Source organism: Cuculus canorus, chromosome 2, assembly GCF_017976375.1.
Source record: "Cuculus canorus isolate bCucCan1 chromosome 2, bCucCan1.pri, whole genome shotgun sequence".
Classification (NCBI taxonomy): Eukaryota; Metazoa; Chordata; class Aves; order Cuculiformes; family Cuculidae; genus Cuculus; species Cuculus canorus.
The window spans coordinates 24,808,651-24,836,235 of record NC_071402.1 but is presented as its reverse complement, the minus strand read 5'-3'; the positions used below and the strand labels follow the sequence as shown (position 1 = coordinate 24,836,235).

The 27,585-nt window shown below is 40.5% G+C and overlaps 1 protein-coding gene across 4 annotated transcripts in view; it reads left to right on the top strand.

Annotated features, from left to right (window-relative positions):
• CPQ (carboxypeptidase Q) overlaps positions 1–21,835 on the top strand; it is a 157,199-nt gene extending 135,364 nt beyond the window's left edge. For 2 of the 4 annotated variants that reach the window (XM_054060057.1, XM_054060058.1), the window contains exons 8-9: positions 20,151–20,307; positions 21,500–21,835. In XM_054060057.1, coding sequence (XP_053916032.1) covers positions 20,151–20,307; positions 21,500–21,512 — 170 coding nt within the window. In that variant the 3' untranslated portion in view covers positions 21,513–21,835. Of the gene's footprint in view, positions 1–20,150 lie in introns of all 4 variants that reach the window. The other 2 variants (XM_009558012.2, XM_054060059.1) reach the window with 2 other exon arrangements.
• The last annotated feature ends 5,750 nt before the right edge of the window (positions 21,836–27,585 follow it).

The following is a 27,585-nucleotide window of genomic DNA, read 5'->3' as shown; positions in this document are numbered from 1 at the left end:
CAGCTCCTTACTTCTCCTAGAAAGGAGAATTCTGTCATCTCATGATCTCTGTGCCCCAGGCATCCTCGAACCATCACACCTCCCACAAGGCCTTCTCTGTTCAGAAACAGTGGGTCCAGCAGGGCACCTTCCCAAGTTCGTCCACTCACCAGTTGTGTCAGGAAGTTGTCTTCCAGGCACTCCAGGAAACTCCTAGACCATGAGTTTTACATGGAAAGGAAGCTGTAAAAACTCCTTGACTGACTGTGCAGGGTACTTTGGAGGTTTGAACAAAGTATGGTTTTGATCCAGGATCAGAAAGTTTTTAGTGACACAGCTTTCGATATTACTCAGAAAAGTCATCCCTTCCTTAAGCAGCAATCTCATCACACTTGCAATTGCAGGTGACATTTTAGGTGTAAATGTCTGAGGCTTTTGAAGAATGCTTTTGATTGTAGACCTAGCTGAGCAAATACAAAGCTTAGAAATCATTTATAGAGACATCTTCCTCAAAGGAGCAAGTTCAAAATTATTTCAGTGGCACTCTCTTCAGGAAACAATTAACATTTATAAATTTTAGAGTGGGAACCCTTCTAACTGTTTGTCTTTAAACTGAGTCTACAGATTTTGTCCACAGTGCTGCTGAATTTCTAAAGAGCGGAATTTATTGAACACTTTTTTTTTTCTAGATAGCTCTCTTTCTAATGAGACTATGTATGTTTTCATGTAATAATTCTAGTCAATTCAGCCAGAAAAACACTTAAGTGTGAAAGAAATTGAGTATACATTTATATTTTGTAGCTGCAAACCCTCACTGCATAGGGGTGCAAGAGAGAAGGTACAGAGTTACTGTTCTGGCTCCAACGTGAGCTACCATGGGCACCAAACAATTTTGTGCTTCCTCAGTTTCCCTAATGATAGCAGTTACATGAGGGGTGCTAAGTAGCTACTTTTTGTCTGTAAGGTGTGGTCAAGAAGGAGCAGTTTTCAATACTTTCCTAATTAAGCTGGTCTATCTTCTGCTGGAATCATCAGACCTTGCATTTATTTAGCACAAGAGCAGCTTTACCTGATCAAATGTTGCATGTGTGCATAAAGAAAATAGCGATGTATGTGGAAGGAGCTTCCTATAGACGTGGGCACAAACAAATCTACCTGCAGGGCCAATGCATGCACTGCACCTTAATCTGAGCAGCAGTTTATTCAAGTTCTCTACTCAAAGAGCCAGAAAACCTAATTAAGAATTATTATCCATCAGAGCCAGTCTGTCCAGAGCTCTGAGCTGTTTGCAGTGCCCATGACAGCACTGTCTCAGTCACCATGTAGGTCTTGGAAATCCACCAAAGAAAACAACCACTTTTCCTGTTGTTTAGTTGGCTGAAGTGGATTTTAAAACAGTTCAGTTCTATTAATTATATTAAACCTGCGCAATGACCTTCTGGGACTGCAGAATTTTTGTAGTTGTTGCTGCTATTTTCAAAGAAAGCTGAAGTAAAGAAACAGCTGAAAGCGGGAATTTTCAGACTTGGATCTTCAGACTCCTGAGGGATTGTGGATTACTACTAAAAATGTACAACTTCATCTGCTACTAAGAATAGAACAAGTTTATTGTTAGTGGACTTGATTATCTAACTTTTGTCAGTTCAGATCATCCATGTTTTAGAAAATGTTTATGGATTTTAAAATTGGAAGCAGTTGCAAACCATCATAGAGGGGAAGGAGGTTGCGCAGCTTAGTTTCTCAAAGGTTAAAGACAAAGAGGTTGAGAGTATTTGCGTGTTTACAGATATCCCTAGTTCCCTTGGGGATGTGTACTGTACAAGCACCTCTCTGTTTGGAAGCTACTAGAAGCGACTTGCAAAAGTAAATTAGAGATAACATGGCAGAAAAACTGAAATATCTGAGGACAGATGTTATTGTGAAGAATCCTGAAGTAAAGTGGTTTTGTCTAAACAAAGATCATCTGGATTGCCTTCCTGCTTCCCACTTTCCCCAAATCCAGACTCACAGCAGCAATGAAGTAACAGTGGAAGGTGCTGGAAGCAGGCTGAGAAACAGCAATGTTCAGTTGCCCATCTGTGAGCAGATAGTTGTGGAGAAACAAAACCTAAACTTAGGACTCATAAAGTCACGGAAGTGATTTTCAAAATTTTTATGCCTTCTATTCCCTAAATGGGAAACTCCTAGAGGCAGGACTTTTAGCAGTATTTTCTACACATACACGCATTGCAGCTCATGTGAAGTATTTATTAATGGGACATTTTTCTGATGTAATGTTTGTATTTCTAGGCTATCCATAAAATGCAATGAGGTTACTCCATAAGTTTGATGCCTAGTTTAATGCTGCATGTAAGGTCCACTTGGAATAGTGATCCTGATTTTCCCTCCACCTCACAGGCCAAATTTGGCTGTAGTCATAGGTAAAGTCAAGCACCAGAGAAAGAAGATCTGTAGTCTGTTAAGGAGCTGTTTCAGAAATGCACATAAACAGACAAGATTTCAAAGAACCACAGAGCTGGCATGAAGGTCTCTGGAGAGCTCCTAAACATCCTCCTTCCCAACACGGTCTTTTCAATGCGTGAGTTATTTCATTCGCGTTTGTTTATACTGTTTGTGAAGACTTACATTACTTACACTTAATGGAAACATTATAGACCAACTGATCTGTCCCAGTACTATTCTTAGTGCTTAGAGAGGTTTTTCTAGTATCTAACCTAAGTCTCTCCTGCTGCAATTTAAGTACATTAGCTCTCATTTCTTTCCATTATGAACCCAGATACATGGTTATTTCTTTCCTCTTGCAGTAGGCTTTTATGTGAAGGTGATTTTTTACTTTTTTGGTAGAGTAGTTTATACTTGCCGCTACTGATCAACATCATAGGGGTTTTTTTTAAGTGCCTTCAGTTTGTGAAGACTGCTTAGCAAATTCTCATCTTGCCTCTCTAATGTATGTCTCCATTCCTCTTAGCATAGGAAGACTCTGCTCCATTGTTTTGGTCTATGATGAAAATATCAAATTTCCCCTGTGGTGCCCCACTCTATAAGTTTTATAAGTTTTAGACAAGTATATAAGTTTTAGACGTTTTAATCTTTAAACCATCCCAAATTATACATGCCTTTAACTTTAAATCCCTAAGATGTACTAAGTGGGAAGCATCGAGGAAAGTTAATTATTCTGCCTGCCTCTTCCCGTAGTCCCCAATTTCCATAAGTACTCCTCTTGTCCACCAAAACCTGTTGGCTAGATTTTAGGGCAGATGTTAATGTGCAATCACAATTAAAAGCATATGTACTGGATGCTGTTGAGGCTTCTGAGTGCTCTGCATTTATGTCTTTTATTTCAGGACAGTTTGGGTAAAGAAGGGATCATCACACAGTTAAAAATGTCTTTTGCTTTCTTTCTTCTTTTCCTCCTCTCTTTCAGTCAGACAAGTAGCTGCCAGGAAAACTGTTAATGGTAATATGGTTTTCAGACATGGTGTGGGTTTTTTGAGAACATCATCTTGGTTTCTGTGAAAACTTCTTCACTCAGTATATTCAACTTAATAACAATTTCATTTCACTATGCCTTGGCACAAGTAATGACTTCAGGTTTCTAGGTAGAGAGCTAGTGGAAAGGGGCTGTGCATGGGTCTGCACTAAAAGAGCATTAAGAAACACTCCTATAATTTAACAGGCATGAGAGCTCTTGCCTGCCAAGTCAGCTCTTCTGCCTCTGTGGAAATGGGCAGGACTGCTGTTTTGCATGTCACATGTCAGTCCTTCCCAACTGTCTGTGTCTTGCCTTCACCTCCCTGACCTGTGTGAATTGTGGCTTGGACCCTTCTCTCAGCCCTCCTTACGGCTTACCGGGGCAAAAATGTCTGCCTTTCTGGTTTAGCTGTACAACACCCTTTCTGTAGCAAATAAAACAGGACAGTATTGAATACGTCCCCATCATGGATAGTGTTATTTCCTGCCTTTTGCTGCTTTTATCCGGTCATCCTCTTTTCCTTTTTGATTTGCAGTGCATTTTAAATTCATTGAGACAGGAAAAAGTGTGATTGCTCTTTCACTGTTTCAAAAAGAGGATATTTGACTGCTCCATTTGCTAAAATAGACTGCTGTAAAGGCACTCTGGGTGCCTCTTCTAATTCCAGATAAGCCTTAGGCTCTCAATAGGCAGCACAAGACAGAATCTAATTATTGAAGTAATTATTATTGCCTTTTCTGCTACACTGTGTTTTTCCAAACTCAGAGCCACCTTTGGAGTCACAGCTGTGGACCCTGCTGGCAACGATGGGACATGATGGCAGCCTGTCAGCCTGGGAACTTGACTGTACTTACCTGGAATGAGTTACTTATTTAAAATCTCACTTGCCTATTTTTTGACCCTGAAAAGAATATGTGACAGTGGAAAGTTTTTCCTTCTTCAGTTGATGCGTTCTGATTTCAATGGCTGCATTTCTGAAAAAGTGGTGTCTTTTTCACCTTTTTGGAGGCACTTGATACAGCTAAGTCTGAGGTTAGACTACCCAGGACTAATAGGACTAATAGGATCCACTGGTTTTTCTTCTGTGTAAGCCCTTGTAGGAGCAGGAAATAGACTCTATTCAACCAATAATCACATGAGACTATTTTGTAATGATGGATTTTAAAGACAGAAAAAACAGCCTCTTTTCCTTCACCATCAAATGCCTGTCACTTTTCAAATGAATATGTAAAAGTAAAGTGAGGATGCAAAAGTAAAATAAATATTGGTCAGAATGTAAATATTTTTCTTTCAGATGTTACTTTTAGGAAAGACCTTTAATTCATGTTTGAGCGAGTAGTTATTGCAATCCTTTTAATTTTGCAGCATGCCATTGTATTTTGCAAGTGCATGTGTGGCTCCTGAAAGGTTTTAAATTATATGTGAGTTGGGACATGTGTATGTGTAAGTGTATGCCTGTGTTTGCTAGGTAAGATGTATTCAATTTATGAAAGGAACCAATTGTCATATCTACTCTTTTCCAATGTAACTTGAATATTTTGAACTTTTTGATAGACTGTAAGGTTCATCTGTATTCTCAGACTTCTCTTGATGCTGAACATGGAATAAGAAACATTTTCATTGATTTAAGAATTGTATATTAGTACAGTTATCAAAAGAAAGACAAGTCGGTGAGGATAAAGATCTAAATCCATCTGATCTGGGTTTAATGCCCCAAGTGTGGGCCACGTTGGACTCTAGTTAAGAAAACTTGGATTTGGAGAAATTAAGATTTTTTTTAGAACAAATATATTAAATTCTACCTTCTATCTATTAAAATAATTCTAATCATGCAGTAGTAGTCTTGCATAGATCATATCACTTGTTCTAGGCTGCTAACAGTCATCATCACTGGCTGTTTCCCCTTTGCGTTAGCCTATACGTGGTGTTTGTACGTGACATCATGAACAGCTTTACAAGAGGATGTTTGCACTTGATTTCTTTGACTACATCCAAATCAAAATTACTTTGATTTGTACAGTGGTAAACACTGCTCTAAGTGTTAGCATGGTCACAATATATCAGAAGCATGGTAGGGAACATTTAAACTAATAGAGATTCATTTATTCTGTATTGTGTAGAGTCTGGTAACTGTTATCAAATTATCTACATTTGTTCCATCATATGTAAAATGTGCCATTTGGAGCTGCTCAGGAAATTTCTGTAATAGTTGCCCCAAGCAACACGAGCATACAGTTTAAAACGGAGCCTTAAACATTGCTATTTCCATACGGTGAAATATATGTGTTGATTCTTGATTTGTGCAATAACGTGAATGCAATGGAGATAATCAGGAGGCACCTGGAAGAGGGTTTTCCAAGCTACGCTTATAGCTCAGCGCTGGGTGCAGCTGGTACCTTGTTCAACTTCTGTAAAGTTTCACCCAACCAGTATTTGCTTTTTGTTTTAAATGGGATCTTCACCTATATAGATTTAATATAAATAAAAACAAACCACACTCACCCTCAAAATAATAAGAAAACAGCACATTCTGTGCACGATAATACAGCGAATGCAGTAAGACATTTAAGGCAAATGCTGTTTCAGCCTACTGGTTCGACTGAAGCTCTGTTGCTGAAAGCAAGCAGGTTAACCTTTCAACTTAAAATTAATTGTCAGTTTCACTTAGTGTTCTTTCTAAGCTTGCATGACTTCTGTTTCACTCTTAATATATTTGGATTTTGACAAGTCACTCACTGTGTCTGCACCATGGCAGAATAGCTATCACAGCAACTCATATTTACAGGCTGAAAAGTCGTGCTAGTTAAAGACATTGCTTTATTTACTCTGTCATCTTCGAGGATGAATTCCGTTGTATGGATTAGCCAGAGCCCACATACAATTAGTGATACACTGGAAGAGTCAGAGCAGGTGTAAGGAATTCCTGTCCTTCCTTCACTTTAATTTCTCCCTTTCTTTTCTGAATGGGACCCTGTGTAATTTCATGACATATTAAAACAGAAAGATTCTGAGAGTGCAAAAAGCAGTATTGCAGCAGGTGTCTTCATTGTACCTTAATTCTTTTTTCTTTTTATTTTATTAAAACATGTTGTTTCTTTGCAGTTTTGCTGACAAAAATAAGTAATATATTGCTTAAGAACACTGAATCATCGGAACTGCTTATTTTCCTTCCTGCTATTTTGCCTTCATAGCCTGTGGGACAACGTGATGCGTAGACCAGAATGGGAAGGATTGCTACAGTTTTGTTACAGAAATGGCTCAAAACTGCCAGATCTGAACAGCTCTGAACATTGTGATAAGAGCAGATCTGAACTTTGTTTCAAATAACTCACTTTTTTGCTATTAATGAACTAGCTAAATATATGAGATCCAACACATAAAAAAAAACCAACCCAAACTTGCCTGTGACTCTTTTTATTTAACAAATTAAGAAAATCAACATGTAATTTTCAGAATACTTCCCTTCTGAATTGACACACAGCTGCATACAGTGCTGCGAATGTTCAAAGCAATTCCACAGATCATTTTCTGAAAGGCTGTTGAAGATCTCCATTGTTTTTGCTTTCACATCTTCTACTGAGAAAAATTTTTCCTTTGAGCACTGACTTGATCTTTGGGATCTCTCCACTGTAAACCTCAGTCAACAACTGAAAAGTTTCTATTACAAATTTTTTCAGTTTCACAAGAAGTTTGGTGTTAACTCACTGTTCATCTTGCACACCAACATTTTCAGACTGAGGGTAAGAATATGTCTATATTTGAACATGTATCCACTTGTACTGAGTGAAGCAATCAAGTTGAGCCTTGCCTCACTGTGACAGGTTAGAACACGTTCTATAGCCATCTCTTTGTCTCTCCCCTCCCACTCTTGGTTCCTGAACTGTAGGATTAGGCTCAGGGTTTTTTTGTATCAAGCTTCATAGATCAAAGGAAAAAGGTATTTCATCACCAATATCTAGATCATCTAACATGTATTAGGAAATAACTTATTTTGGTTTAAAACTCAAGTCTGCATTAATCAGGGCAACAACAGATGTTCTGAAGGATATTTTATTATCGTAGTCTTAGTATTCTTCCATCTCAATCTAAAATCTACATCTACATCTACATCTACACTGTGATCTTGAAGAGTTTGATAATCTCAATAGGGTATAACATTAAAGACACGGTAAAAAGCATTCCTTATCCTGTTGGTGTGGTTGTATAACTGTAAAGTTGCTGTTTATGTGATGTAAAATATAACGGACTGACAGTTTGCTTAGGATTTTGCTTACAGTAGGATGACCATTTGTTTTCTTATAACTAGTTAAGCACCAGGATGGTCATTAACAGGCTTTGTTCACCATCTGGGCAGAAGAGGGCTCTGCTTAGTGAGGTCTTATGAATACTGGTATTTCTAGGAGTCATCTACCTGCGGGGAGGTCTCCACAGGAACTTTGTGATTAAACATCCAGTCTTGATCATATCTGGAAGGATAGGTTAGGGCCTAGACTGTTTCAAATATTTCATATCAAAGCTAATGCTAACTGTGGAAATGTAACAGTAATCTCATAGTAGAAAATGGATAAGTAATACAACAGCCAGCGACATTTTGTTGTCAATAAATGCAGAGTAATGCAGTACATGTGCTATGCATAAATGACAACAGGATCCAGATGAGTTATTTTCAGGAAGAACTATGCAGGAATCACTGTGGATAACTGTCCAAAATTGTCAACTCAGTAACCAGGGATGGTAAAAAAATCAGTGTTTTTTGTCGCTGGGGAAGGAAGAGAGGAAGAACAGAAAGCGTCCTTAAGTAATGTGGTGTTGTACACTGCAGTCATGTCATGAATCCATTCACATGTTGGCACTTAGGGGCAGTTTGGGCTTCTTGTCTCCGGAATGGTGAAAGAGAATTAGAAAAGATAGCAGAAGAGTCACTAGAAACCTGCATCCTCAGAGATATTAAGTAGTTTCCATGTGAAGAAGACTCTTCGGCTTGGGAAAAAGGTGCTGAGTTAGGGTGCGATGAAAATGCATTAAACTGTCAGCTGTATGGAGAACGTGAACAAAGAAAGGCAGAATGCTACTCCTGCAGCTCATAAGTTGACAACCATAGTGTGCCCACATGGAATGTTCAGGGACACAGTGCATTTTCACAGGAGACTGTGGCAGGCAGAGGTGTAAATAGGTTAAAAAATGAGATTAGTGAGCCTGTGGAAGATCTCTCCCTCAGAGGTAGCCAGCCTGCAAGTGTGGGGTCACCTTTGGGCTGTGCTTGACTGTTCAATACCCTGCTAACAAGATAGCCTTTTATTTTCTTTATTTTACAAAAGAGCCTTGCTGATTTCAGATAGAGGGTGGATGAGTGGAGGAAAAGTTTCCAGTGTCTTTTATTGTTGAAGTTTCATCTGTTTATTATTTTTTTTCCAGTCAAGGGTTGCTTAGGATATTATTTTAGAGTCTAGTCAACCTGTGCTCTATGGAATAGAACAAGTTCCTTCCCTGAGTCCTCGTTTCACAGGATTTTATGCAAGTTTAGATTGAATCCCCAGCTGTCACCAGTCCTCTGCTGCAATGAGTGAAAGGTTAATGCATTGCAAAAGTAACTGTGATAATCCTGAGCTGTAATTTAGTCTGTTTAGTGTATCCAGAAGATTAATTCTCAAGTGCATTAAGCAAAACAAGAAATAATGCACACTTCATATTGTCTCCTTTACACTGTAGTCTCATTTAATTAGCCACTGAAAAAAACGACTGAAAGCTTTCCCTCTGCCTTGTTGTTTGAATCATGAATTTTAAAGACTGCTGAGAGAATGACTCAGGAGGTGAAACAGCAGGGCTTCTGATGTCATTTATAAGCTCTGTACTGGAAACTATTTCAGTGTCTGAAGACATGAAACTCAAGCAACTCAGCATGTAATTTCATCATTTGAGACTAAATGACAGGATAACTAATGCTGTCAGCACCCCACTAAACAGCATTAGCATTCTTCATTGCCTCTGCTTACTTGAATAATGGATAATGAAATAATTGGCATTAAAGCTGCCCATCAACTGCAGGTTATTCTATGAAAGAAGAGGTTAATATGTGCACCAAAATAGATGCAATACATGTCTGCAATAATTGGGTTTTCATTATAGTAATAGTTCTGAAGACTGTGTTTAAGTGAGAGAAGCTCACAAAACATCTGTGCAACATCTAGCACAAGCAGCCAAGTGCTCCACACAGCCGGCAGCTCCAGGGATGCTGTTTTATCCTGTGGGGGCCTTCCAGCCAACCCATCCCAAACTGAACTACCATTGCAGCACACTTACTCTCTGACAACTTAGGATTTGTGCCTTTGCTGAGTTTTAGAAAGGCACGAGATGAAAATAAAAGACTAAGAAGCCATGTTCCTGTTCATATCTTTTATGGCTTTTTCTTTGTTAGCTCTTTGACACATACCCTTGAAAGGAAAAATCATGTGTCTTCCCATGTCTGCCCTACAGTTCTGACCTTTCAAAATGTCTTGGGCAGCAATGCTCCAGCTATGACATGTGAGAGGCTATTGATTCTGGTACTGTATGGACATACGTGTACCCTCTCAGCCCCCATTTCATTTGGGTTCAACAAGGCCAAGTGTCAGGTCCTGACAACTCCATGCAATGTTACAGGCTTGGTGATTAATGTCTGGAAAGCTGCCCATCAGAAAAGATCCTGGGGGTGCTGGTGGACAGCTGGCTGAAGATGAGCCAGTAGTGTGCCCAGATTGCCAGGAAAGCCTGTGGCATCCTGGCTTGTATCAGAAATAGTGTGGCCAGCAAGACCAGGGAAGTGATTGTGCCCCTACACACTGGGGGAGAACCCAGGAAACTACAGGCCTGTCAGTCTGACCTCGGTGCTGGGGAAAGTCATGGAACAGGTGATCTTGAGTGCTATCATGAAGCACGTGCAAGAGAACGGGGTGATCAGGTCCAGTCAACACGGGTTCATGAAAGGCAGGTCCTGCCAAACTAACCTGATCGCCTTCTATGACAAAGTGACCCACCTACTGGGAGAGAGAATTGTGGAAGTAGTCTTCTTAGACTTCAGTAAAGCCTTTGACACAGTTTCTCACAGCATTCTGCTTCAGAAACTGCCAGCCTCTGTCCTGGACAGGTGCACACTCTCCTGGGTGGAAACTGGTTGGATAGCCGGGCCCAGAGAGTGGTGGTCAATGGAGTTAAATCCGTTTAACTGGAGGCCGTTACAAGTGGTGTCCCCAGGGCTCAGTGCTGGGCCCAGCTCTGTTCATTGTCTTTATCAATGACCTGGATGAGGGGATCGAATGCATCCTAAGTAAGTTTGCGGATGACACTAAGCTGGGTGGAGGCATGGATCTGATGGAAGATAGGGAGGCTCTCCAAAGGGATCTGAACAGGCTGGACCACTGGGCTGAGAACAATGGCATGAGGTTTAACAAGACCAAATGCCAGGTCCTGCACTTGGGGCACAACAACCCTGTGCAGCTGTAGACTAGGGGAAGAGTGGCTAGAAAGCTGCCTGGAGGAGAAGCACCTGGGGTCTTGGTTAACAGCGACTGAGCATGAGCCAGCAGTGTGCCCAAGTGGCCAAGAAGGCCAATGGCACCTTGTCTTGTATCAGAAACGGCGTGACCGGCAGGTCCAGGGAGGTTATTTCGCCCCTGTACTTGGCACTGGTGAGACTGCACCTCGAATACTGTGTTTAGTTCTGGGTCCCTCGTTCCAAGAAGGATGTTGAGGCTCTGGAGCATGTCCTGAGAAGAGCAACGAAGCTGGTGAAGGGGCTGGAGAACAAGTCTTACAAGGAGAATCTGAGGGAACTGGGGTTGTTTAGCCTTGAGAAGGGGAGGCTGAGGGAAGACCTTATTGCTCTCTACAATTACCTGAAAGGAGGTTGTAGAGAGGAGGGAGCTGGCCTCTTCTCCCAAGTGACAGGGAACAGGACAAGGGGGAATGGCCTCAAGCTCTGCCAGGGGAGGTTCAGGCTGGACATCAGAAAAAAATTTTATCACATAAAGGGTCATTGGGCATGGGAACAGGCTGCCCAGGAGGTGGTTGAGTCACCATCCCTGGAGGTATTTAAAAGGCAGGTGGATCAGATACTCAGGGGCATGGTTTAGTGGTTGGTAGGAATGGTTGGACTCGATGAACCTGGAGGTCTTTTCTGACCTAGTGATTCTCTGAGGTGCTGAAGCATGTGCAGAGAAGGGCAACAAGGCTGGTGAAGGGTCTGGATCACAAGTGTTACGAGGAGAAGCTGAGAGAACTCGGGTCCTTTAGTCTGGAGAAAAGAAGGCTGAGGGAGACCTTATCACTCTCTACAACTACTTGAAGGGAGGCGGTAGCAACGGTGGATGTTGGTCTCTTCTTTTGAGTAACAAGTGATAGGACAAGAGGAAATAGCCTGAAATTGCACCAGGGGAAATTTAGTTTGGATATTAGGAAAAATTTCTTTACTGAAAGGGTTGTCAAGAACTGGACCAAATTGCCCAGGGAAGTAGCGGAGTCATCATCCCTGGGGGTGTTCAGAAGACATGTAGATGTGGTGCTTAGGGACATGGTTTAGTGATGAACTTGGCAGTATTAGGTTTATGGTTGGTCTCAATGATCTTACAGGTCCTTTCCAGTCTAAACAATTCTGTGATTCTGTGCATAGGAGCACAAAGCTGAGTTAGTCTGGTGTGAGGGGGAGAATGCTCTTATCTTCAGTATTTATGCTTACCTGATACATAGCAGCTTTTAACCGCATAGAAGATTGTGGTGTGTCCCTTTGCCTCTTTTCCTCCTATTTCTAGGGACTCAATGCGAAGAAAAAAAACACATATATTTCATCAGGTCTTGCTTTATTTCCAGGACATTGTGTTTTTACTACATTCCTGAATAGCGTCATTGGCATTAAAAAGGACTGAGACTGGAATGAACTTGATAATGAGTTAAAGTAGCTTTTCTCATTTCTTAAGGAAAAAGCAGGAAACAAAAGCAATCTTTGATAGATGGGAGAAAAAAAGAATCTGTCTTTTGTAGCCAGGAAGATCACTGAGGAAGTAAAAATAAGGTTTCAGATCAGGTGTTTGTGTCAACATCTTACTACAATCTTTGATAGAATGCAGATTTGTCTTGACAGGGAGATGAAGCTTGAACACATAAATACTTGGAAGATGTAAGAAATACACACAAGTTATCTTGCAAAGCTTTCTTTTAGCTTTGTAAACTTTTGGAAGCACTGAGCAAAATATTCCTTATTAAGGCATTTCCATCTTTGCTGTTATGAGGTGGTGCGGCTTGCTCCACAGGGCACTGGCCTAGGCATCTATTCCTTTCTCAGCTGCCGTGAGAAAATGAATGTGCCATTTCATCTCTGCATGCCTCTCTCATCTTACAGCCCCTCTTGTCTGTTGCGAGTGTGTGTTCTTCTGAGCCAAAGTCTTTTGTTTTTTACTTGGAGAGGTGTATATACTGTGTAAAATAGCAGAGTGGCGATTCTGTCAGCTCCTCTAGGGACTACTGTGAAATGAAACTTAAAAAGTTATAATTGTTGTAATTCATTAGCATATTAACTTCACTATATATGACAAGGTGAATTTAGAGGTCAGTATCCCAAAGATCTAACTGTAGTATTGAGGACCCAGCACACCCGAAAGAGGATACACAAGCTGTGGAGAGTTACCCCTCATATTTGCAAGTTTCATAGGATGATTGTATTGTTGAGATTACTTGAAAGCAAAGACAACTGAGATGGGTAGACTGAGAGATGCCATTTCTGGAGATGGTGCAGTGACACAGGAGGAGACCTATCTTACTTCTGCTCCATAAGGTAGCCACCATCTGGGGCTAGGAAACAAGATCCTGATGGCATGTTCGTGACAATGCCTTGGGCAAGTCACAAAAAGGACAAACAGAGAGGGTGGCAAGGTTGGCTATGGTAGCAGCAATAGTTTGAAAGACAACTATTGTTATGTTTGCCTCTGGTAACAGCAACTGTAATTTGTATTAACAAATCAAAAAGCAATGCACTGCCTTGGTGACAGGGCATTGTTTTTCCCACAACTGCATGACAGTGAACCAATTAATGAAGTAACACTTGCATTTGATGATGAAACATGGAAGATGGCAAGTCTTAAAAGAAGATGCAGCACCTGGGGATGGGAGAAGGGGTGAATAGTGTATGTATTTGAATTGTGTGTAGCTGACCTGTAATGCCTAGAATCACGCTTCAAAGGAGCTAGATTTGATCAGAGGACACCTGCCTGCTGTGCAAACAGTACCTGTGTGACTAATGATATTGTCAGCTGAGATGACACCAGTATTGTCCCAGACTTGCCAGTGCAATTTGGCATTTCAAGGCATTTGGCCACAAAAGAACATATACTGACTGTGCATATTTTAAAAATTATTGTATTTATGGACTAAATTGATCTGTCTGGAAAATGTTGCCCTGCTCTATAACCTGAGGACAAAACCAGTTTCATCTCCATCGTGATCAGCGTGCAGACTCACTAATAGGTCAAGTACAAGGAAACTCAGGAGGAGTCCAAAGCAGAAAACCAGAATTAAATAAAACTCTACAACCTCCAAGAGAAACAAGAAAGCCTGAGAGCTTACAGACATTACCAAAGGTTTGCCTCTGCCCTGCTTATGTAACTGTTTCCCACAAATTATGGCTTCAAGCTGCTCTGGGGAAGGTTCAGATTGGACATTAGGAAATATTTCTTCACCAAAAGGGTTATCAGGCACTGGCAAAGGCTGCCCATGGAGGTGGCTGAGTCACCATCCCTGAAGGTATTTAACAGGTGGGTAGGTGAGGTGCTTAAGAATATGATTTAGTAGTGGACAGGTACGGTTGGGTCTTTTCCAACCTAGTGATTCTATGAGTCTATGAAATGGCAAGTAAGGTGATGCCTCAATGCGACAACGAAGACCCTTTTATAAGTTCCAGAAACACACCCATCATGCTACTGAATAGTGGACTGCAGCTGCTGTGAGCATGATATCTATTTTCTCTGGTCCCTCCATCAGACCCATGCCGAGGCATCACACCAGGCAGCTGAGGGATCACAAGTGGCACAAAATTGCTGCCGTTAGGTAACTAAACTGGACCACTGTACTAAAGAGGTTTTCCTGCCACTTTGTAATGGAATGGTGAATTATCTGTACATTATCTTATTGATGGAGTAAATTTTTTTTGTTTTATTTTCCAGTATTTTTTATGCATTCAAATAATAAGTAAAGCATTTTTGGTGGCAGTTTTTAACATCCCTGTTTCCATACCAGGACATCTGCTACATCCAACTAGAAGCATTTTCTCACTGAATTCCTTATCGGCCAGCAGTGTTCCTCATGTGATTCGCATCACTGTAAATGTGAACAGACTGAAAAAGGACAATTAAAATGGATTGTTTGGCAAACGTCCCTTTTTTCTTTATGGGTGGTCTTGCTCTGCAAACACAGGAAAGCAGTAAAGCACATAAAACATTACAGTGGAGCACCCAGCCCATTGCATGTTTTTCTGTTTGAGCACTGTTTGCATCTAGAAATCAGAATTAAATACACAATACATACCTACGTAACACTTCCCATCTGATGATTTTTAAGTACTTAGACCTTTCAGACTCTTGTAAGGCTATATACTAACCCCTTTCTAGGTGGCTATCATGGAGACGAGCGAATGATTTATAGCAGGTCTACAAGACATGGCTACTCATCTGTTTTACTTAACTATGGCTTATGTAGCTGGCAAAAATAAACCTCCATTTGTTACTGGCCATAAATATCTCTGGGCAACTAACATCAGTGTGGAAGGGTCTCAAGTTTGGAGTGGGAGACATGAAAATTGCTTCCAGTCGTATCTATGCCCCAGGGTGTTTCATGTGTAGAGGCTTGTGTGATGCCCTCAGCTATCAACTGTTCATGTGCTCAAAGACAAGAACAGGGATTTCTCTTTTCTTTCTAATTACATAGGATAAAACTGCTTTTTTTGGGGTCTTTTCCGTAGTCTCATAAGGTGTTTACAGGTCACTGACTTCAGTGTTGGCCCAACACATGAAAGACACAGCACAGCCTGTTTAGGAACCCTTTGATTTTCTCTATACTCACACGCTTCTTGTGCAGTAACTGCTTGATGCCAATGTCAGATAATTTTCTGATTTTTAAAATAAATTTAGAGAAACAAATCTGTTTCACATCTCAGGGAGTTCAACATTACAAAGCAAAGAGTGCTTATCCTTGTTCCACTGTAAGATAAACACTACTCTGTGCATCCATGGTTACTGTAATTAGTGAAATATCTACAACACATTCCAGGCAACCAATTTTTGTCTCGAGTCTTATAAAAGAGTTAAAAAAATGTGTTGGGTTTGCCTCAGTGTCTTGATTTGCGATGCGTTTGTAGTGAAGAAGTCCATCAGTTAAAGAATTTATCATAGTTCAAACTTTTTATGGTTTTATGTATTTAAAAGAATTCAGAATTAAATTTTAAAATTGAATATAAGTTGACATAAATTCAATGCTAAAATTATTGGAACATAATTCAGTGGCTGTAACCTACCCAATGATTTCTGTGGGATTGCATTGCTTCAGGTCAGGGGTAAAGAAGTCACTTAAGAGCAAGAGGAGCCTTTTAAAATAAATCACAATACTGTGTAACCATATGCTACAGTATTTGGTCTTTCTGCATATCATCTCTCTTTTGTAAGGACCTTCATCTTGGGTGGGTTATAAAATGGTTCACCTTTCTTTTCCTTCTCTCTTAAACAACAGTGAAACAAGCAGTCCAAGTCAGTTCCCATTACAGCAATAGATATATGCCTGTTAACCACAGTGAGAGTGGGACTGTGTCCTGAATGACATACGAGTGATCAAAAGATATGTATTATTGGAATGAACAGTAGCCCTGAAGAGGAGGACTTGATGCTGGAGGATGAGAAGCTCAGCATGAGCCGGCAATGAGTGCTTGCAACCCAGAAAACAAACTGTATCCTGGGCTACATCAATACAAGTGTGACCTGCAGGTTGAGGGAAGTGCTCTTCCCCTTCTACTCCTCTCTGGTGAGACCTCGTCTGAAGTTCTGCATTCTGTTCTGGAATCCTGACTGCAAAGACATGAAGTTACTTAGAGACTGAGTTAGAGTCACAAAACTGACTCTAATTTAGCTCAAACCACAACAGTCTGTTCGAGCAAGTGCAGAGGAGGGCCATGAAGATGATCAGAGGGCTGAAGGACCTCCCATGTGAGGACAGGCTGAGAATGTTAGGCTTGTTCAGCCTAGAGAAGAGAAGGCTCCAGGGAGACCTTATAGCAACCTTCCAGTAAAGGTCATAGAATGGTTTGGGTTGGAAGGGACCTTTACAGGTCACCTAGACCAACCCTCCTGCAGTGAGCAGGGATATCTTCAACTAGATCAGGTTGCTCAGAGCCCCATCCAACGTGACCTTGAATATTTCCAGGGATGGAGCATCCACCACCATCTGGGCAACCTGTCCCGGTGTTTCACCACCCTCAGCATGAAAAATTTCTTCCTAATAGGAAGTCTAAGCTTCTCTTCTTTTAGTTTAAAACCATTACCCCTTGTCCTATTGCTGCAGACCCTGATAAAATGTTTGTCCCTGTCTTTCTTATAATCCTCCTTTAAGTATCGAAAGGCTGCAATAAGGTCTCCTTGGAGTCTTCTCTTCTTCAAGATGAGCAACCCCAACTCTCTCAGCCTCTCTTCATGGAGGAGATGTTCCAGGCCTCTGGTCATTTTTGTAGCCCTTCTCTGGACCCGCTCCAACAGGTCCATGTATTTCCTGTGCTGAGGGCTCCAGAACTGGGAGCAATATTGCAAGTATCGTCTCACCAAGGCAGAGTAGAGGAGTAGAATCACCTCTCTTGATGTGCTGGCCACTCTTCTTTTGGTGCAGCTCAGGGTACAATTGGCTTTCTGGGCTGCCAGTTCACATTGCTGTCCTGAGTCTAGCTTCCCATACAACAGTACCCCCAGGTCCATCTCTGCAGGGCTGCTCTCAATATCTTTATCCCTCAGCCTATATTGATACTGAGAGTTGCCCTCAGTGTTTGGACGTACTCTTCATCTTATCAGGAGTCTTAGAGGATGAGGGGTAATGGTTTTAAGCTGCAAGAGGGTAGGTTTAGATTAGATATAAGGATAAAATTCTTTACAGGGAGGATGGTGAGGCACTGGAACAGGTTACCTGTAGAAGTCATGAATGCCCCATCACTGAAGGTGTTCAAGACCAGACTGCGTGAGGCTTTAGGCATCCAGATGGTAGTGGAAGGTGTCCCTGCCCATGGCAGATGCATTGGAACTGGATGATCTTTAAAGTCCCTTCCAGCCCAAACCATTCTATGATTCTACGACTAAGTATTCCAAATCTGCTTACAAAGAGAGACATTTGTGCCTGTAGCCCTTCCTGCAAATACCTTAACTATTATTTATATTTATGCTTATAGACTCAGGCTCTACATTTCCTTTCTTTGTTGTCTTAAATATTTGCACACTGGAACATCCACAAATTGCTAGCTTGATATCAGAAAAGCGTGTATAAAAATCATAGTTTTATTAGAGCCCCTTTGAGAAGTGCATCTGTGTGAACCTCTTGAGGTTCAACACAGTTGAGTGCAATGTCCTGGGGCAGCCCCTGGCATCCATATAGGCTGGGGAATGAAGGGATTGTGAGCAGCCATGCTTAGCTTGGGTGTCCTGGTGATGAAAAGCCAGACATGGGACAGCAATGTGCGCCCACAGCCCAGAAAGCCAACTGTGTCCTGAACTGCATTAAGAGAAGCATTGGCAGTGGGTTGAGGGAGGTGATTCTGTCCCTCTACTCTGCTCTTGTGAGATCCTATCTGGAGTATTACATTCAGCTCTGGTGCCCACAGCACAGGAAGTACATGGACCTGTTGGAACAGGTCCAGAGGAGGCCCACAAAAATGATCAGAGAACTGGAACACCTCTGCTATGAAGGGAGGCTGACAGAGCTGGGGTTGTATAGCCTGGAGAAGAGAATGTCCTAGAGAGACCTTACTGTGGCCTTTCAGTACCTAAAGGGAACTTACAGTTGCCTAGAGAGGTGGTAGATTCTCTGTCCCTGGAAACACTCAAGGTCAGGCTTTATGGGGCTCCGAGCAGTCTGATCTAGTTGAAGATGTCCTTGCTTATTGAAGAGCGAGTCAGACTAGATGACCTATAAAGGTCCCTTTCAACCCAACCTATTCAATGAATAACTATACAAGTGATCAAAAGATATGTATTATAGGAATGTAGTTATGCTGTGAGAAATTTTGCTTTCATTCTCTTCAAAGGCTTCAGGCATCTCGGGGAGACCAAGAAAAAACATAACCTTAAGTCTTATGAGCACACATTAGTTTATCAAAGCCCTCATCATATGATACCGATTTCCACTCTCTGTAAGTAAATGTATGAGTAATTCATTTACTTCATCTTTGTAACCACACAATCCTGGTTTTTTCCCGCCTTATTTGTCATGATAGGAGTAGTCTCAGTCTATGTTTCCACCTGGGGTCCATAGCTCTTACTCATGAATTCACATCATTTCTTGTCCTCTGGATTTGATGACCAAGTGTGAGGGGAGTCCTGTTGTGCGAGGTAGGTCCTGCCCTGGGTGCTGTGCACCCCCTAGCAGGCAGGCCGAAGGAATCAAAGCAAAGGAATTGCAAACAGTGAATCACTGTGGTGGGGAAAAGTATCACATTTACTTATTTTCAAAATTTGGGGTGGAATTCTGATGATAAAGGGTTGTTGAGATTAAAACAAAACAGATGGAAGCTTACAAAACCAGAGAAGGAGAGGCAGAGGCCATGAGAGGAGAAAGTCACAATGAGAGGAGAAATTGCAGGGTGACGGGGAGTCAGAGAGGGTCAGTGGGGTCTGGACCCGGCAGAGAAAGGCCAGGATGAAAATACCCCACTGGCATCTCTTCTGCAGTACTCAGTGGGATTGCAGCTTCTCCTGCTTCTTTTGGGTTTGGTCTGCCTCGGGGCCTTGATTGATGCCTTATCAGCATTATTTGTTCTCTCTGAGCCCATCTGGCTTGAGGAAGAGTAGTCCTTTCCCTCCTGTGTGCCCCAAATGGGAGTCAGTTGTTCCTGAATGGGAAGAACTGTGGTTTCATTCAACTTAGTTCTGCCCCAACTAATGAGGACTCCTGACAATGAGGGTAATGTAGTCCTCAGCAATCTGAGTAACCCCAGATTGTCTGGAAAACTGCTTTGAAATTGTGTATTCTTGTAATGAACAGAGGCTCAAAAGCAGAAGCAAATTCCAAAGCTTTCCCCAACACAAATAACAGCAAGGAGAGCATCCGTAACTGAGTCATAACTCATCATTGGAACAGTGGGATGAGGAATGGAGGAAGTGCCACCATATGAGGGGTTACTGTAGGAATTTTCATACTTGGACTCTGGTTGTCTTAGAGGAACTGTTGCTGAGGAAAAAAGTCTCCCAGGGGAAGGTTGGCTTTCCTCCCCACCCCCACCCCCTCAATGTGAATATTTGCTACTTTGTGCTCACTCTTCTCAATTAACCTAAAACCTAGGAACTGCAGGTGCCATGGCTCTGTGCAGTTATTATATGGAACTTTATACAGTTGCATGTGGATTTAATCATAAACAGCCCAGGAATGGATTCAAGTTTATATTTCTCTCTAAATATTTGTATCCCTATAGTGGAATATTGCCTATTTTTCTCTGTAGGTGCCAGCTTGCGTGATGACCTCAGTAAATACTTCTGGTTTCATCATTCTCAAGGGGACACGATGACAGTTCAGGATCCAAACCAGATGAATCTCTGTGCTGCTGTTTGGACTGTTGTCTCTTATGTAATTGCTGACATGGAGGAGATGTTACCAAGGTAATAAAAGAGCAAGAAAGAAGATTTCTGTCCTTCAGTAAAGATTGTGAGTCCGCTAATGCATGTGGTCTACAGCTCTGAGAAATTCTGTTTTTCACCCCAATTTTGTGCATTATTATGGGTTTTTTTTTCCTCAAAGCACATGCTCTTTTACACATTCCTGTTTCTTTTTGCTGTTTTGTTAACTTCTATTTGAGATTTTCACTTAAAATTTCTTCTTTTAAGTAGTTTTAAAATTTCTGGTGAAGGCATGATGCCTCTTTGACAAGGGATAATAACCATTTGTATGCAAAGCAACCCTGTGCAGCAGGAAAAATATACCAACCAAATTTGTTGCATCAGAATAATTGATATATAGAGTTAGCGTACACGTTTATGGGTTTGTATTCTGTCTTTCACTCTATGTATTACAATGATGTACTATGAATAAAAGAGCCCTTTCTTTTTACTCTCTTGATATAATACTGTAGTTTCCAGGCAGTTTTGAGGTTACAGGACAAATTAATTTGGGGTATTCTAATTATAATATATAGTAAAACAATCAAATAGTGATCAAAATGCAAAATAGTAGGGCTTTTAATAGTTCATTCAGCTCTTGCAGTTAAATATTACTAGAGGTTGCTTTATGCAAGACTTGGATAAATCAGGACACGGGACCACAGGACTCCCAGATATGTGTTTCTTCAGGCAGCTCCCTGTGTAAAACCATGCATGTCCTTCTATTTCTGTTGGAAGACCCACCATAGCAACATGCAGAGAATTTCATATGGCAGTTCTTTTCTGAAATGCCATGATGTTTCAGAAACAGCATCACAGCTGTGATTTGTGACCTTCACTACCTGCCAGCTGATACCCAAAGAAAGTGTAAGAGCAGATTTAGATTCAGGCTACTGAAGCCATGCCCAGCTGCCCCTCTCTTGCTGAGATGCTCTCCCCTGCTGGAAACCAGGCAAAAGGTTGTTTGCACTTTGACCAAGGAAGTTATCTGTGAATTTGTTTCCTCTCTTTTTTGTTGGGGTTTGGTTTTCGTTTTTTTTTTTTTTTCCCCTACTCAAAGATTATGAATACTCACGTGAGTTTCAGGGGTATCTGTAGAGGATATAACTGGTGTTGGGGGATATTTTAAGGTATCCGATTTCTGCTCATTTCTTTGTGATATGATCCTTGTTTGTTCTTTTAAATTTTACAGCAGGAAAACTTACTGATATAAATAACGGCTGCACTATGATCAACACCAAACAACTGATGTAATGAACAACATGGAGTATTAAACCAAATAGTAGGCAGTCCCTGGTGCTGTAAATCAATTCTGTAGTTGAGCAATAGCCAAGTGTTGAGCCATTCGTTTTTGTAGTATTAATAACCATGATATCTGTTTACCATGATAATAGAAGTTTTATATCAAATTAATTAAATGTCTCAGTTTTCCCTCCAGATGATTTTAGCAAAATAAAAGGTGCTAGGAGATACTCTGCTCGTTTTAAAGAAACAGTATTGAAATAAAGTCAGCAAAAATTTCTTCTTTCAATGCATGATGCCTGTGCTTTTTTCTGATTTGCCTGATGAGCATAGGTGGTGGTGTTCGCCACTGACAGACCCTCATGTGACTCTAAATCCTGCCTTTGACCTTCCCAGAATATTACTGTTTCCCGAACTGTGTTCCACATCTTTTCCCTCAAGGCATAGTACTTTGTACCAGCTTTCTGTGAAGTTATATTTATTGTTACAAATCTTAACCCTGTGCTCACTTGGAAACAGGGTTCATTTGTGTTTTTCTCCATTGCCTCAAGTCAAACAGAGAATCTCTGGAGTCAAGAATACTCTCTGCAAAAGAGAAGAATGCTGTGGTATGGATGTTGGTGCCACAGAACATCTCAGGATGTGCTTGTTGGCTCCTAGGTGTCCTGGTTCTGGCTGGGAAAGGGTTAATTTCTTGGTTCAGGTGGAGGAAATGTTACTTTTCACAAGAAGCTGGGAAGGGACACAGCCAGGGCAATTAACTGAAACCAGCCAAAGGGATATTCAGTACCAGGGTGTCATGCTCAGGATATAAGAGGGTAGCTACCCAGGGTGGAGTAGGGGTTCATGGAACTCAGCTCATGGGGACAATTCTTGGTTTCATGGAGTCATAGAATCATAGAATCATAGAATCATAGAATAGTTTGGGTTGGAAGGGACCTTAAAGATCATCTAGTTCCAATCACCCTGCCATGGGCAGGGACACCTCACACTAAATCAGGCTGCCGGAGGCCCCATCCAACCTGGCCTTCAACATGTCCAGGGATGGGGCAGCCACAACTTCGCTTCATTTTTAATGACTTTTTTGTAGCAGCTTGGGCGCGTGGCTGCGGAGCAAGGCTAGAGATTCTGGATGAGGAGTATGCGCAGTCGTCTGTTCCTGGGCAGTGAGCAATTTGTAATATGTACCACTTGTTTTGTATATTATTTTATTGTTGTTATGGTTGTTGCATTTTCTCTTCCTTTGCTGTTCTATGAAACAGTTTTTATCCCAACCCATGAGATTTACCATTTCTTTTCGATTCCCCTCTCCATCACACAGGAAGAGGGAGAGGGGGAGAAAGTGGCCACTGTGGTTCTTTGTTTGCCAGCAGCGGCTAAACCGGATAGTCCTTTTGTGGTTCTTTGTTGGCGGCAGGGACTAAAACACACCACTAGGCTATGTAAGATAAGCCAAAAATTAAGACCGTGGTACCCTAAGGAAAATTTAACCTTCACCTCAACTTTAGACACACAGTTCTAGGAGAAGCTTTGGAGAGTGGATTTTGAAACAAATGTTCAAATATCCAAATTGCATCTTATTTTTTAGAAATAATGAAATTAAAAATATTTTTTACATATTAAACCATACTTCATTAATATAATATGTTATCTTTTTGATTCATCTGTTCTTTTTCATCTGATTGGCAATAGTTCTCAGACCTAAAAGTTCACCTGTTCACAGAACTGTCCTGATAACCTGCCTGTTCAGAAGTATCTTTCTCAAAAACACAGAGATGCTAATAAATTTCTTCTGTTTTCCAGTGGGATTTTGGACCTTCTGTGCAATTGCTGATCTTTATCTCTGCTCAGTTTAGTAATTATGCTGTTTCAGTTTAACATGGCATTTTAATGGCATTTAAACTTATGTCAGTCAGGCAGTTTTCAATTCAAGAGCACTTCTGATCCAGGTAAGCCAGCATAACTTTGCTTTGCTCTGGCATGCCAACTTTGATCTTTGAGAAACTTTCTCAACTTTAGTTTCTCAACTTCAGTTGAGAAAGTGATAGCTGAGGGTATTATTTATATTACTGTTATTGTTGGGGTCAGCTGCCATAAGTCTGTGCTTTTTGTAAGTATTTTGATGACATTCTAAGATAAAGGGACCATATATACGTTTCCCTCCAATTAAAAAAAAAAAAAAACATCAGCCTTAGACTAGATTGATTTTTGCTTGCAAAAATCTGTGAGCTAAGAGCTGAAAAAAACCAGCAGTAGTATTTAAATATATGTAAAAAATTTAAATTTCAAATAAACGTTTTCCTGAAGGTATTACAAATCTCTTGCATCTGCTGAGAAAAAGGGATGCCCCTTGGTAGACTTTCTGCTACAACTCAAAGCTTTCAAACATAGTTACAGAGGGACAAGACCAATACATAATTCATTTACCTGACAAGACTATAGCACAAATGCTGATGAAAAATCTCTTTTCAATGCTGCATAATGTAGCGTAGGTAATTTTGCTGGCAATAGAAGAATTGCAGGATGGAAAACCAAGTTGGTACTTTTGTCCCTCATATGTCAAGACTTTATTGGAGTTTCACTGTCTCTTTGAATGATTCAGTTCTATGTGATCCCACAAGATTTTACCTCCCTTAAAATAATTAAAAACAAAGAAAGAGAGATATTTCCTGGAAAAAGAGATGAAGTGGTGCTTCTTCTGCTGCTCCACGGCAAACAGCTCTGGCTGTATATTTAGTTAGTATGCTTCTCCCATAACATTTTGAGACATTTCCATTTACCGTGAGTAAATATCAAACTGATCTTGATATCTATATCTGTCTCATGAAATATACATACCATCTAAATGTGCCCAAATGATTAATTTACTACTGTGTAATGATTAGCATAGAAATCTCATCACTGCACAGGATAGAAATGTTACCACTAATTACTGGTTGAAGTGAACAATGTTTTCTGCATAGAAATTAATGATGTGTTCATCAGAGCTCACCCTTAAATAGGAAAATTCAAGACTTTATGGAAGAACAGCATCTTAAATTTTTTTCCTTTTCTGCTAAATTATATTCCCAATCATATAGAGAAAAAATAATATTATCCTGTGCATGGTTCTTTTTATCTTTACACTACAGTTATGAAAATATTTTAACTTTCACTGTTTGCAGTCTTCTGTCTACAGGAAATACAGGGAAGCACCATCCATACACACACCATAGTCCTTCATAGTCATTACTTCTGGGAGCTCCAGCCCTTTTGCATGAAGAAGTTGTGATTTGTAGTTACAATTGTCTAATAAATATATTGTTTTAGCACCTGATCAAGGCCTTTAAGCACCTCTCTTTTTAGTAATCCTTTCTGCCATTCAGAGGAGGGATCTCGATGACAATTTTATAACCAGCTCTGTGTTTAGCTTATGGTTAGATTTCACTTCAGGACAGCCCAGCATCCTTTACTTTATATTAAATTTCTCTTTTCTGACATTTTTTCAGTCTTTCACAGTCTTTCTCAGTGTCTCTATTGTGATATCAATATTAAGCATGACTAACCAACTGAAAAAAAAAACTATGTGTTTTGTGCCTTGGGGCTTAGGAACTCCAAGATGCAATTGAGATCACTCCAAAAAGCAGTGCAGAAGCACATGGTTGACTGCTCCATCAGGGCCATCACTTGCCAATATCATTGGCCTATGTTATTGGTAGGCAGATACTTGTGATCAGTGCCACGGGTTTTCATCACTAGTCACATTTCTCTATATAACTAAGTGAAAATCATGTTTATGCAAACCAAAGAGGGAAGCTTCAGAAGAAGAATCACAAAAATTAGAGCAAAGTAACACTGAAACATGGAATGTGGCTTCAAGTACTGGTGTTTTACTCAGCTTCACAGGGTGAGTTGAGGAGCACTGCCTGAATCTACCTGTTTCACTGCTAAGTGATGGTAGTGGTGTTTGGTGCTCATGTTTGGTACAGCCTGATTTAGTAATGCTGTGTTAGAATACATGATGCATGTAAACTGTAAATTCATAGCAGAGGTGACGTCCAGTCGGAGGAGAGGAATAACAAGTTAACATCTTTTATCTGCAGGAGAATTCATCTGTAAAATGTGTATTTTAGTAAGTATTATTTGCATTTACATCACTTGCATTATTTGCATTTGCATTACTGTTTGCATTTACTATTTGTTGTGACAAACTCATCTGGTTTGGGGTTAAGTAGAATCAATTTTCTAACTTCAGTTGTCTTATCTGTGTAACTTCATTTTCTGAAAGTTAACTGCATGTTTTTCAGACAGTGTATCTCTCTAGAAGTGATAACATGGGCCACTGCTTGTACTTATTCCTATAGAAACCAAGGCCATTTTCGAGTTGGTGAAATGCTGTAAGTGAAAGGGGTGAAAAAAGGTCACAGTTGCAGGGAAGGGCAGGCAGCACAGGTGACCCAAAACTAACCAGCAGAGTATTCCATTCCATATACATCATATTCAGTATAAAACTGAAGGATCATGAGGGTCAGGCTCTCTTCTTTGATGGCCAATGTTTAGTGAGGACCTTGTCTGTCCTGATCAGAATCTGTGCATTCCTGAATGCAGTTCCTGAGTCCAGCTCCTTCCTGCCACTGAGTCCAGCCTGGGACCTTTTCTCTGTGCCTGCTCTCCAGCATCTGTGATGACATAGTCATCAGGGAGAGGGGGACAATTTTGTATATTTGTATGTATTTTATTATTTTATTATTAATAGTATTTTCCTTATTTTTATTCTTTCTTTAAAACAGTTTAAGTTTTAGTTTCCAACACACAAGTCTTTTTCTCTTCTTTCTCTTTCCCTGGGCCAAGGGGGTGGGAAGGGCATTGAGGCTATGACTGCTTGCATTTGGCTGCCAATTAGGCTGGGCCAGGGCTAAACCATGACAGAATATTCTTCCTCCAGATACTGCCATTTCAAAATAGAATTTGGATGTTACGCATATCCATTTTGAACTAGTGGTACTTTGCATTCAGGAATGATATGAGACAATTATGTATGCAAATTGGTTGCATACAATGCCATCTATATCATCTCACAGCTTTGGACTGTCATGCACATGCCAAGTCTGTTTCCCAAACTGGTGGCCAATCAGTGGGCCAGTATAGGAAAAAAGAATGGGTCAAATGGTTTTCCAAAAGCCATGCAGTCAATCAGTCCTAAAGTTAAGTGTAGGATAGAGAAGTTCCTGCCTCAACCAAACTGTGCTGCCCATAATTGAGTTGCTAGTTTCTTTTTATATGATTGAGATGATTTATGAAGCTGAAGTGTAAAATTTTGTGCAAAAGTGACGTTTTTGACCTAGCATATGCAATGCTTTAGACTGAAATTCAAGAGAGATAAATGAGAAAATAATTCTTGTGTTTTCCCTCAGTTAACCAAGTCAGTGATTTCTGAAAGGAAAACAAGTATGCTTACACCTTTTATATGAACTGTAAAACATATTAATACATATCTACACACACTTCCCTCTCTCTCCATAATACAGAAAAGCTTTCTTATCCTGCAGATTATTTCATTTCTGCTTTTTATCAAAGCATATACTTCCTAAGCAGAAGTTGACCCCAGAAAATCTAGATTTACAGAGTGGCAACTATAGTCTCAGGAGGAATTAAAATAATAATGCTGCATGGATCTTGATAAATCTGATTAAAGTCTTTGAAACTGTGATTTAACTGAGGTTTTTGAGACTTATGTTAAAATCTCTGGAATATTTTGACAGTCTCCTTTATGAATGTTAATGTTCAATATGTTACTTACTTACCCTAAATTGTCTATGTCTTTTGCTTTTTCCAGGCATATTATATCAGTGATATAGCAGCAGAGATTTCTTATCATTGCATGTACTTAAAAGCAACTTCCCCAGTTCTTTTGCACTTCAAGTAATCACTTTTTATTTTGCTTTACACTTCTGTCGCTAGGACAGAAAGGTATCAGAGCTTTTAATACGATATACAATGTAGAGGCTAGTGATTGTTCAAAAGCAGATAAGATATCCACATTTTTAATAAAACTGCTAT